The sequence below is a fragment of the Coccinella septempunctata genome, chromosome X, assembly GCF_907165205.1.
Source record: "Coccinella septempunctata chromosome X, icCocSept1.1, whole genome shotgun sequence".
Classification (NCBI taxonomy): Eukaryota; Metazoa; Arthropoda; class Insecta; order Coleoptera; family Coccinellidae; genus Coccinella; species Coccinella septempunctata.
This window is the reverse complement of record NC_058198.1, coordinates 10,142,119-10,156,355: the sequence shown is the minus strand read 5'-3', so window position 1 is coordinate 10,156,355 and position 14,237 is coordinate 10,142,119. Positions and strand designations below refer to the sequence as shown.

The 14,237-nt window shown below is 34.9% G+C and overlaps 1 protein-coding gene across 1 annotated transcript in view; it reads right to left on the bottom strand.

Moving 5' to 3' along the window:
• The window catches only part of LOC123322436 (cytoplasmic polyadenylation element-binding protein 2), a 70,272-nt gene that overhangs the window by 14,658 nt on the left and 41,377 nt on the right, over positions 1 to 14,237 (bottom strand). Inside the window, exon 3 of the mRNA XM_044910397.1 lies at positions 529 to 579. Coding sequence (XP_044766332.1) covers positions 529 to 579 — 51 coding nt within the window. The remainder of the gene's footprint in view (positions 1 to 528; positions 580 to 14,237) is intronic.

The following is a 14,237-nucleotide window of genomic DNA, read 5'->3' as shown; positions in this document are numbered from 1 at the left end:
TCTACTAACTCACAGCTGCTTGATTGCCCGAAGAAAGAAATTATTGTGCCAATATTTTTGGAAATGCGGATTCTGTCGTATTGATATCACACACTGAAAACTTAATTGATGTTTAGAAGGATAGGGAGAAGTTTTAGTGTCATCTAAGATATGGTTTCTGTGGTGCAGGATTTTTTTTGGAAATTATTTCAGTTATTATTTTTACTGTTTTCAGAAAGCTTCAACTTTTGTTGAAGTTAGCCCATTAGATTCCTTTTTCAGTTCTCATAAACTGAAAATAAACACCATTTCTCCCTTCTCAGTTTGGCATTAAGTATATGGCCCCCCAAAAATGGAAGTTTTGCCAGTTTTTGATTGGGGCCAGAATACTGACCCTCCCCAGAGCTGAGGCGATGTTTGAAAGGCTGTCTGAAGCGGAATAAAAAAAATTCGTTTCCACTATTTGTTTTACACTACTGGCGTTCTATTGAAAAGGTGATTGATTATTCCGTTCAACAAAACAAGGCGTAATGACAAGTTAAAACTCACCGTGTAAGTGGGATATAGACTGGAAAGCGTTTGTGGGACAGTTGATGAAACCTGAAAAAAACAGAACTATGTTATTTCGCATCGATCGATAACATTGTGCATGATGTCTACCAGTGTTAGTTCAAGGATTCAAAGTAAACAGGCAGGCAGAGAGATGTTTCGAAATATGTACCTGTACACGACAGGTAATCTGTTTGCCGACTTGGTTATCGTATCGACCAACCAGAAATTCGCTGTTGGAAAATATTCATATATATGTATGCCAGTTCCTGATAATTATTATGGGATTTAAACCCGACTTAATCCATAAAGCAGAGAATGCGTCTGTTTATCACGTTCAGACTTTGTATGTTCATTTACTATTCATTCGGGAGTTTAGTTGGTCTCTTTGAACTCTTGAAAAAGCATCATTTTTTCACCCTGCTGATATTTTCATGCTTTTGTTGCGAAATTGTGTCAAAAAACATGAGCAATGAAACGCAGCATGAATATATCCCAATATTGTAACTCACGAAGGTTTTTTCCGTAATACAAATATTCTACCAGGTCTTCAACTGAACATGACCCTTGATAGATCTTTCTGAGCCTTCTTTGTAATTAGAGATTACGCATATATGTAAAAGTAACGTGCGTCATACAATGAACTTTCAAAAATATCACGCTGTAGTTGACTATTTCTGAATGTCATTTAAAATATCCGAAAAAAGCTTGAAAGCCATGCGCTATGAATCATAAACGGATTTGGTTCATGCGCATATTTAGAACTGTCAATTCCCACTAGTTTTGGGTCAATTATATTCTACCACAGGTAATATTACCTTCTTATAGTTCTCATATGAATATGTATTGGTGGAAATGAATTTTGATAGTTCTTCAAATGAACACGATGAATAACTTCAGATTATGCATCTGTAAAACGCGATTCTTTTACTGGCTCACATTTTCGATTGGTCATAATGATTAATCTAGATTTTGAATGGCAATGATGCCGTACATGTCATTCGCTAATCCCCATATGAAAACGTATAGAGAAACAGTTTTGATGAAACATGAAATATAACTCAAAAAAAGTTGAAATCGTTAGAAGCCATGCGCCTTGAACCATGACGGATTCGGTGCATGCGCATATTCTCAATATTCTGTGGTGAATTATGTTTTCTACCAAAGGTAATAATACGTTCTCATTTTTATATGAACATATCGATGGAAGTTTTAATACTAATTTTGATAAATTTGTTGTTATCATCAACAAATCAAATATTCACCTTATTACTAGTATGGTAAAGTGGAAATATTTTTTTTCTTTTAAATTGGAAAGGAAAAGATAACTAATATATTTATTATGAAGAATAGGGTACCTATTCGAATTAATTCACTTTTTCGGAAATCCTTGTTTTGTTTTTGAGTTACCACAAACTATTCGATGCTTGCATCTAGTAACTCATCAAATCGCAATAAGATCCGGCCCTGTACAATATTTTATATGTCACGTAAGCGTTCTATTTGATATTGTTACGCTAACACTATTTCTTAATGTTCCATTACAGTTAATTCATGACGTCCTGTTGGATAAGTGAATTTGTCCCTGTATTCAGTCTAATGTAGATGAATATATCATGTTAAGTCCTACAGCTTCAGCTGTTAGTTTAGTTTACTATGTAGAGAATGGACAACTACAAAGAGGATTATATCTGATGTCCAACTTTCCTTCATCGGTAAAAAACAGTTGCTGAAAATAAGAAGAGTCTAACAGACTATTGCCGAAAAAACTTTCATCTGAATATGCAAACTGAAATGCATCAATTTCAGAAAAAAAATGAAAAGGCTCTAGAATGGGAAATTTTTGAAGGAAACGATCATCAAATAATTTCACCTCATCCAAATAAAGAAAAACTAAGAAGAAAGCAAAATGCCAATCTCATGTATCAAAAAACATTGTGTTCAAACTTTCAGAAGTCATTCTGCTACTCATCAGTATATTCTGAATTCAATAATGATTGTTTTTGATATTTATAAGAATGTGAAATCATTCATGATTTTTGAAGAAAGGTTCTGGTTAATGTAGGAAAACAACTCCAGAAATTAGATTGTAGGTTTTCAACTCCCTCGGAAAATTCATGGAAATAGAAAACACGCTCAGCATATCAATGAAAAAACATGCATTTATCCATGTCTAAGTGACATGCGTTTAGTCGTTCAATAAAAAGAATTGCAAACTCTCTATTGAAAGAGTTCAATGAACATCATGGAAACATCGAGCCATTTTCTTGTTAGCTGATGCATTTCAAATACCTAACATCAGAAGCAATTTTACTACTTGATACGATTTAAATATTTCATTCACTGTGTAGCTGTGCTATGTACGGACAATAAAAACAAATAAGTGAAGAATCTTTTCCATGATTTATTCGCTTGATCTGCTCACAGTTTTCTTATTTGAGAATCCAGAGTTCTTTCTAAGTAAAAATGGACTTCGATGAACCGAATTTCTGAAGCTTATAGATTATATCAACTTTTTTTAGGCTCCAACTGTATTAGTTAGAATTGGAACTATGTCTTCTATTTGTGAGTGTTAAATATTGAATCTTTCGAAAGTTCTTCCATTTGTCTCCAGAGCTGGGTAGTACCCGAGGAAATTACACTCAAAATTATACTTGAGTAGTTAGAATTAATATAAATTGGGTATTTCTATTTTGTCTCAGAACTCTAAAGGAATTAGTCTCTCTACAATGTCAATAAATTTTCACTAGAAATTTTTGAAAATTGCAGTAATAACAAAATATTTCCTTGTTTCCAAACTATTAGTTGAATACTTGTAAATACTTTCCAAAGATGGGTATACTTGCAGAGTAGTACTGCGTTTTTTCATTTTCGTTTGAAATTTCTACCATATTTACTCGCGATACACTTGTATGCGTACACTTCTGGTAATTTTTTTCCGTTGTCGTTATTTTCCCATAAATCACCTATCGAATTATGTGTCTCTTTTCCTCTGAATATGCTACTATTTTCTCTCATTCTATATAGTAATCGAGATGATGAGTTATATTTAATTTTACATATGCATCTAGTTCCTAATGAAATTGCTCGTTTATAATTGATTTCAGTTAATGGATTGTAAATTGTCAATGGATTATAACCATTGTTCGATGCTATTTGCTTAATGATATCCAGTTCTTCGTCAAAAATTCCCATGTCTCACAGATACTTCGATTAATCTACACAATATGCGGAAATTGAGTGATTAGAAGTAGAAAGGATTTTTATCCTTATCAGACAGGCTGTGAAATATTTGAAAAATTAAGTTAACCAATTCTTGTGCTTCTGCATGAGTGCATTTATTAATCAAATCCACTAATAATGACACTGTTACTGATGCCAATGAACATACATTTATCATCCTAACGATGTAAATGAATTAAATGAATTTTCCGCATTTTTTTTTCAAGACATCCAGTACTATTTCCGATAGTAGTTAACGGGCAAGGAAGGATATCCCGTTATAAGACTTTCATTGTCTTTGTGAAATAAGGTGAATGAGGAATAATTCTGCTCAAGGCAGTAGAACATTCCATACGTAGAGGGCAAAAATCATAACCTTCACTCAGAATAAACATTGATTGATCGACTGAACAAATAAGCAAATCCTACATTCAGATCTCTAGTGTCATGTAAATTTTGTTTTTTTCACCAATATTCGTTACATATTGAAAGGAGATTTCAAGTATGTTTTGAAGATTTACACAACAATATTTGTTTGCCTGAACTCAACGAAAGAATGACCAAACAATATAGTGAACATTGGATTTGGAGTTATGATGAATTTCAACCAGTTTAAGATCGAAACTATCAAGTACAACTATAAACTGCTCCACATGAGTTAGGGATATTGACTTAAATTGCAAAAAAATATAGTTAAAATGAGATTTTTGTGATGAAAATTCATATTAATATGATTTCAAGTTGCAAATTAATTTTAGCCTCTAGGTCTGCAGCGTATACAGGGTGGTTAAGAAAAATCGAGTAAAATAACGAAATTTTATTCCCAGAGAATTCAAACATTTTAAGACTATCAATACAATAAATGGCCTCCACGGACATCAATAACAGCTTGACATCTTCTTTGCATACTACACACGAGGTTGTTGAACATTTCTTGAGGAATTTGGTTCCATAAACGGGGCAGAAGCTCTCTCAGATCATTTAAGGATTCTGGGGTAGGTTGATGATTATCTAATCTTCTTTGGAGCATATCCCATGCATGTTCTATGCAATTCAAATCTGGTGAGTGCGGAGGTATTGTTAAATGTGGAATACCAAGCTCCTCGCGCGCATTCTCAACTATGGCTGCACGGTGCGGTCTAGCGTTATCGTCTAGAAATTGAAAATTTCACCAATAGCAGCGTGAACATTTGGCACAACATTGTCAATGACATGCTTCCTATAGTGTAAGGCGGTCATATTCCCAGGACAAATGTGTAGATCTGTGTGCCCGTTGAAACATATCCCGGGCCCATACCATAACACTACCCCCTCGGAATGGATGGACTTCTTGGACATAGCGACGATTACGTGGTATGCATGGGACTATCCATACCCTTATTCTTCGAGAATCTGAAAATCGTCCATATCTGGATTCATCAGTGAAAAGGACACTACGCCATTGATCGTTCCAATTGATATGTTGCCTTGCCCATTCCAGTCTTTGACGCTTATGGTCACGTGTTAATGGAACTCCTCATAATGGACGTCTAGAACCCAGATTCACCTCTCTCAAACGTCGTCTGATGGTTTCGATGGAAACTTGAACCCTATCTGCATTTTGAAGAGTATTCCGTAGCATTCTACACGTAGATGTAAGGTTTCTTCTCGCCGAAACGGTAATGAAACAATCCTGAGCAAGTGTTGTTTTTCGTCGCCCACCAAGCCTTGGTGGGCGACGATATCCCTAACTCTTGTGGAGCAGTATATTTTTATTCTCGACGTTAGCCTTTTAACCAGAAAGTATTTTCATACAATTTACGAGTATATTCGTAACGTTCGTGACGATGGAAACAGAAATGAATAAAAACGAATATATGTGTGCATGAACACGAATTCAAATAGAATATATTCTCATTTGAATAATGAATTATTTCGTCAGCTGTTACTTCAGTTCATATTAAAGTGGGCCGGCCATGCCATATCTCAACTATCGAAATTTAAGGAACAATGAGATATTTTGAGCAGTTCAATTGTGACCACCAAACGAAATGAACTTCGACTAATTAGTGTAATGACATAATGTTTATGGTCGACAACACTGCTTGTGTTAGTGTGTCCACGTAATTTACGTATTCAACGCTCTATCCCACATGTCCTGCTTAATGGTCGATACCATTGCATATTTCCAAACTATGCTAATTTCGCGAACGATGATTCGAGAAAGTGTGGCCCAAAAGCGAACCTGTTTTCTGGAAATTTATATCGGAAATGAAAGGTCAACGAAAGAAGAAAAAAATCAGTACCATGGTATGAGGGAGAAATATTACAGGTTGCACAACCTGTTTGGGTGAATGAAATAAGGGAGACACAATGAACAAGCTACGAGTATAAGGCGAACAAAAACACAGGATAGTTTTTTCCAAAGTCTCTTCTTCCAGTAGTCTTAATTGGATTTGCAATTATATAGGGTCTTTGACTCGTACAAATATTTCAACAGTAGACTCTTGAGGTCAAAAGAAACACTTTTTTCCTTTACCATTTTTTCAGAATCGGCTCGGCTTAAAAGATACAGGCTATTGAAAAACCATAAAAAAATGTAACTTTTAGTCTATCTCAAAAACGGTTTTATCGAATAAAAGGACTTTCAGAATATAGTTTTTTATTTATTTGATGAATCTTTTTCGAAAATATATCACCCACGTCTTTCAGTTTTCTCATTATGACCATTACGTACCAAAAATTCAAATAACCCAACTCTTGAAACTGAGTTGGAAGCTATCTTATGAATATTTGAACGTTTTGTAAAATAAAAGTATTCTTCATATTTTCTCGTATAATGCGCCATTTTCGAGTAATTTCATGTTCAAAAATTAATAAGTATCTGTGAAATTTGAAATATTGGCTGAATACAACTCTGTTTGAAAGATCCACAAATGTGTAGTGTCACAGATTCAGCTAGTTATTCTGAAGGTAATTTTGTTTGACCAGGGGTGACCTCACTGTTAAAATATTTGTGCTAATCAAAGGCTCACCCTGTTACTCCAGTTCATACGAATTCAGTAGAAAGTAATTTATATTTTCGGTATTAACTACTTTGTGGAAAAGAGATCAGACATATAGGTTTTTATTTTGAAGTACACAAATTTTCATGCATGTGTTCCTAAAGTACAAATCCTGTTCCTGATGATAAATAATAAAACTTGAGCACCAGAAAATAATTTTGCATTTTGAGACATGTTAATTCCTATATCAATTAAAATATCCGCCTCTCCTCAAGATTCTTCCCAACATCTACTTCAATATAGATAGATTAACGGTCCTCCAAGATTTCATTTACCTCAATACAATGAGAGAGAAATTTTAGAATAAATTATGAAAGCATTTTTCCTAAAACTTCTTGTGGGTTTTCTCTCCCAACGAGCGATTTTTGAAGCATCGTGGCCTTCCCTAGATTCCAGATTTTGAAAGGGGGGTGTGTGTAAACGAAGGAAGAACTTGGAATTTTCCATGTTGTGAAAATCTGGGTTTCTGTGATTTTCAAAAATACGAATTGTGACCAAAAATTCCAAACTAGAAGCCTGAAATTCAAAGGAAGTTTACCGAATGTTTTCATTGAATTTTTTCATGAGGAATCTCTAAAATTTAACATTAAATTATTTCATCATTCCTGTTGTTTATCATTCATTAGGCAGCAAATTTGAGATACGGCATTATTGATGAAGGAAAATTTCTTATTATTATTCCTAAAAAAAGTATATTGGGTTACATATGTGTAACTTGATATAGCCTTAAAAAATAAGGATTGTAATTTAAAAAAATTGCGTTAAATATCGAATTTGGGACAAGCTGTACAACATTTTCTTACATCAAAAAGAGCGCAAATACGGATCGACCAGTCCAAGCGTATTTACAACGAAAAACCTGTCTTTCATTTTCAAAATTCTTTCCAAGTTATAGACTCTTATTGTACATTTCTTATTAGAGTTGGTTTCGCAAAATATTTATGGCTCTCATATATCTTAGAATGATTTGTACATGGCTCATTTTCGTGTAATATAGGTTCGATTGTCGTAATATGATATTCAAATAGACTCCAAGTCACGAGTTCTGAATTCGTGCAGGTCGTTAAATTTTTTTAGGATCCAGAATGTAAGGAAAAATGAAAGTCGTTGCTTCGAAAAATATTTGAAAATAAAGAACCGATATAAAATTTTGCCGTAATTTTTATGAAGACTATAATGGACCACAAAATTGAATGTTTGCATAAAAATCCCCATTATATAGTAACGAATGGAAGTTAATAATTGGGTGGAGAGACGAATGATCTTATTGGAATATCTCAAAATGTAAAATGTGAAATCTTTATTGGAGACATATTGTTTTTATGATCTTCTTCTTGATACTGAAAGTTCATTATCGCAGCACAATATGTTTCAAAACCACCTTTCCTGAAAAGTATTGTATGAAAAATATCCAAAAAACCTATACGACAATAGAGCATCCACTTTTTGTGATTAACCCTCAAATGGTATTGTCATATTTAGTAACGTAATGAGGTCTCAAGAGTTCATAATCGGTTTGAACACTTCTATTGATTGTTATCATCTAGCATTTGTTGAGTGAATTAGCAAATCTGTTGAGAAATCAGGGTCCCCTGTTGGCTAATAACCTGGAGTTTTGAGTCCAATGCTCAATACCAATAAGCAGAAATAGTAGAGCCTAGTAATGGATGAACTGCTTTACATGCTTACGAAGCTTGGCTATGAATGTATATGCTATGTTGACCACAATATGTATCTAAAGTAAGGGGAAAATTCTCAACATCTCAGAAATACTGAGAAATAGTGCTGAATATTAATCCAACCAAGACCACAGTAATCCAATTTACAAGGGAAACTTTAGGCTATAAAATCCATAACTCTAAATGGAGATACCATAGAGTGTATTTCTGGACTTCAATATCTGGAAATATTGAGATCTTTGCTCATAAAGCAATAAAGGCCTTGATAACGTGCAGAAATCTGGCTGGTGAAACTTGGGGATGTAACCCAAAAATACTGCGATGGTTATACGTTAGCAATGTGAGACCTGTTATGACTTATGGGACAATAATCTGACATACGACAGATGACGCAACATCGTCATCTAAGACAAACAATGCACACCACATGGTTCCACAAAGTTCCGAATGCAGAAGTCTCGCAACGCGCGAGTTGTGCAACAATTGAGATTCAAGTAACGAGGGCTGGACTCAGATGGAGCGGCCACATTCTGAGGATGCAAGACAAAAGACTCCACAAAATAGCTCTATATGGCGAATTCACAGAGGGAGCTCGGAAACCAGGAGGCCAGTATGAGCGGTTAAAGGATATACTACATCAGTCCCTAAAATCAGTTGATGCCATTCATAACTGGGAATAACTAGCGTTAGACAGGTCACAGTGGAGGTCTCTGGTACACAGTTATAATGGAGACTCGAGAAGGATACAGCGGCGGCCAGATCTGGTTGGTGACTATCCATGCCCTGAGTGTGGAAGGATCTGCAGGTCAAGGTTGGGTCTCTTCAGTCACAAGAGGGCACACAGTCGCAATCAGCCCTAAGAAATTACAAGTCTGTTCGCGCCTTTATTTTTCTTGTCTTTTTGTAGATTTATTCCCGGTAACGGTATACAGCAATGATGATGATGACATACCAAGGAAAGTTGAAGCAGTACAAGGACAACCTTCGACAGGATACAGAGGCAAGCCTGTAATTGCATCACTGAAACTATGAGGACTTCATCTTGCGATTGATAGATTAGCTCATGAGGCCTTCCTAAAAATATGCAGAGAAGGTACGAGTGATGGTAGAATTAGAAGTCAGAGAGCCAGAGCTTCTCTAACTAAGTACCTACATCACATCGGCTAATCTTCCCTGTGACGTCACGATAAAGGAAATAAGCATCCAGAAAACATTTACTACTATGCTGTGTAGAAAGAAAGATTGGGAAAGGGAATACACACCCCAGATCCTCAAAATAACTACAAGATGTATTGTTTTATTGTATTAAATGGCATACAGGTGATTCGGAAACCACGACAGGGACTGGCGCAGAAGTATTTGGGACTGGTACCAGATATTCACATTCGCTGGGTTCATTCAGAAATATTTGCAATAGGGAAATGTGTGGAATAAAACATAACGAAGCTCTCAGAAACGTCAGGCTGCCATCAAACCACTGAGCTCGCACGTCATCGATTCTAAGATTATATGGGAGTGCCTAATCAAAGGAAATATAAAGCCCAATACACTCTCCAGGAAGTAGCATAAACTGCTTTCATTGGTCCGGAATCTTCCCGAGATATAGAAAAATATACCTTCAAGAAAGAGCTTCAGGAGAAGGAAAGAACCAAATGAGAATTACTCAAGAAGTTGGAGATTACTCCAAGACTGAAACATTCCAAAAAGCATTTTCGCCTCAGGAAGCAGAAACTGAAGAGTACAGATTATGTGGGCAGAAGAATTAAACTTCGGATCACCTGGTGACAATAAGCTTCGCCATTGCTAGCGAACGCAAACAATGTTTTTGGACGAGAAACTTGGAGGACACCCCAGATAGTACAGTTCATTAGAACTCTGGAAAGAGTTCATTGGAACTATGGAAATGGGCGGCAATCTGTAGACGACATAACGGCAAAAACAACTCTGATGGGGGCACAATAGATCTTGAGGTCGAGCTGCAACACAACCCGCTTTAAAATCTAGAACAGTAAAGCTGTAATGAAACAAAAGGAACCAGCTCATAATTGACTTGATAATACCTTATTTGTCGATCATTTTCAGTAAGTATTCAATATTCAAGGGGTTAATAGTCAATGGTATAGTTGAAGACTCATCAAACCATTATAGTCGACCAAAATGGGTAACGCAATTCAGTAATATTTGATGACATAAAATTAAACCGCCCTCGTGCGTGTAACATAGGCCACAAATCATCGCCTATAGTCATACAACAAATCTGTGAAATCTGTAACGTATATGTTGATTCAAATATTGATTACAAACAACCTAAGTTTGAGTGATATTAAACTAAATTAATTACAGCAAATCCGTTCAATCGATTTTAATCTCACATTTCCAACAATACTCCATCAAAACGGGACAACAAAATCGATACACCAAACAGATATCGGATTTCTCTACACTGATTCGAGTCTGACAAAACATTCAACGTTTTGGATAAATTGAAGAATGTTGTTGATACTTCAATTCCCCGGACAATAAACACGGAAATCGATATTAGGGAAACATACAAGCCCCTAAAACGTTTATCGCTTCGTTTAGATGTTTATCTGAATAATGTGAAATAGCTATTTCGTTATCATGGAATCCTTTCACTTTTTCCGACATAGTTCCCACAAGTTTTGTGGTTAATCATATCGATAATTTCATATTCTATCGTTACACGATGAAATTTTATACAGGAATGAGTGAACTCCCACCCAATAGGATTTAATACCATCCTATTATATTACTCGTACAAGAGTTTGAGCAGTAGTCGTTAATTATATTAATGAAAATCCGATCTGTTTCACCAGTTCTGACCACACTCAGATATTTGGTCTACAATACAATCTAAAATACTACAACTGAAGGTTCACTGTAATCAGTTCGTAGAAGATTAAATGACGAACAAACTTATTTGTTAGTGTTCAGTTTTGACATCACACAAAGTACAACTAAATGGTAAAACGGTTTCAGTTTCAGAACAACATGAAGCAAGGTTTCTCTACCCATAAGAGAAAATAGATATTTCTAAAAGAAATTGTCGTTATTGCCATAAATGTCTGGAGAATTTGCCAACATTTGTCAATATTTTCATAATAAACTAATGTACGATGTACGTCGTCATTTTAATCGTTCATGAAATTTGACGGGCCATTGTATAAGTATCCACTTCAAATTTCATTCAATCTTGCAATCTAAATTTATCCTGAACTGGGTATAATAATTTTTATCAGATAGCATGTGTCAAAATTCGAAACTTGATATAAATTTCTTCTGAAATTGTGTGTAGAAAATAACAGTATATGCCTCAAACTGTATACTGTCTGAGAAAAAAGTGGAAAATTAATAAATGTATGATTTATACAAATATACAAAATAATATACGAACTATGAATGCAACAATTAAGACTGAACTCTTTGAAAATGATATGTATTTCAATCAACAAAGACATTTTTTTAAATGAATTGCATTTTTTCTTTCTGTCTTCGAACTCCTGTTTCGTTTTTTTTTCGACAACCTCACATGTTGTCAAGACAAAGAGATAAAAATCTGACATCTTTCGTTCTTTTTCATTTCTTATTTCATGATATTTTTGTGTGAAAATGCTTTTTTAGTGTTTTTCTGCTGAACCCATAAACTCAACTTTACTATTCTAGTTCAGTTGTTGGATTCGATAAGCTGTAGACTGGTATGATCTCATTTGGGCCTTCATAGAATGTCTACTCAATTGAATTTCTGTCAGTTTTCTGATTTCTAAGATAAAAATTGCTTTCCAAGGCCATCTTCAGGGGGCTGTATTCTAAGCAGGCGTTGTACACAACTATTTTTCGACAAGGAAACGCCTCTTACATTTTATCGCAATTATTCATATATTCTTCACATTTTTCAACATTCGCAAAATGGGGATATCAATTCCTTTCCTCGTTTCAGGTAAAATCTGGGTGTTGGTAGGTTGACTAACATGAGGGGTGTAATCTTCGTTTATTATACAGTAGCAAGTTCTAATTAATGGCTGAAAGTAGCTCCAAACCAACCAGATCCATGTCGAAATTGTGATCCACAAAAACTTAATAATGGATAGTTTCGATTCTCTCAAAAACTGACCTTGCTAATCGTGCTCACGAAGCGTATGACACACTTATTTTATTTCATGTTTATGTTTCGTATAAGAACGATAACAATGCTTCTCTATTTCGCATTATTGAAGTTACCTACATTGTCGAGAAAAAATAAACCATTTTGAAATCATAAATTATACAGGGTGTTTTCAGAGGAGAGGCTTTTTTTGACAGAAGGTAGAACTCATCGAAATGAGTCGTTCAACCACAAATTGTCTTTATAAAATATCCAAGATGGCTGAGATACAACCCCTAGAATTTCGACAAAATTTCGTTGAATTTCAAGTACGTGACTGTGGAAGGTGACTCCGGCATCGCAAAAACGAGACAAAACATAAACATATGGCTGGACAATGAATGGTCCAGTACCAAGTTCATCGGATTAGATGCATCAGGTCACTTTTGAGAGAATCATAATTGTTGTATCGTGCAATTTAGGGTGAAAAAAAAATGTAGAAAATCGAGGCAGTTTCTTGAAAGTGCTTATATTAGTTATGTTGAAAAAGTGTTATGATGTTTCCCCATTTCATCCCATTTTTACGACGATTGTTGGAATGTTCGAACAAGAAGATTGTGATGCCCATTGTGAAAAAATTCGTGAATAATTTAGTTGAATTTTATTGGTGAGATTTTGAAGTATTATTCTATTGTTTACACTTGTGTCCTGAGTCTCTTCTGTCGGTGGGTATCGAAAGCCATTTCATGAAATCGAGTAAGTTACTGAAAAATACTGAGAACAATTCGGCAATCCTAAGTTATCATTTTCATTACCAAGTAAATATCGAACGAGCCAATATCCTAAACGAAACCACATGGTCGAATCAGGATATAAGTTTTTTCCCAATGCTTTGCGATAATTCAGCTAACAAACGGTCTATGGTCGTATCATGATCTATTTCAGTAATCATTTTAAATTTTTTTTTTCAACTTTGTCATTTTGAAAGTTTTGTATAGGTGATTTTTGGTAAAACGCTTCATTTTGACGACTTCTACCTTCTGTTGAAAAAAAAGCCTCACCTTCAAATACACCCTGTATGTAACCAATAATAAATTGAATCTTTTGTTTTCAGGGCGTTCAACTTTGAAACCCTTTGTTTGAAATATTTTTCAAAACGTAATGCGAGATTCAAACATTCCTAACTAGTCGATAAAGTCTTTTACTGTGGGCACTGTGGCGTTATATCTTCTGATCATAGACTAGATGAAATGGTTACATACTGCAGAAAAGGACTCATTATAGTTATTTTCAGATAAAAAAAATTTTACCCGTAGAACTGTCTTATACAATTCACTCTTCCTGTAACAGGTGACTTCGACGGACTATTTGTGTAATGTTACGAAGTATTTTACAACTAGCAAATATCACCAGGGCGATAAGATTAAAATCTTCACTTGTCAAAATGTGGAAAGTCAATATTGGATATGATTATCATAAGTTGATTTTCCTTCATTATCTCTGCAGGAGAATGGAGGAAGGAAAATACCAACTCATCGATAAAGAAATTGTGCCGATACCCACGTTCCACGTCTTCAGAAAAGTGCCGTTTACTGAAGACTATTCATTTTTATTTTATCCTCCGATTTTCGTCCAAGATTTAATTCATGCAAATTACATCGT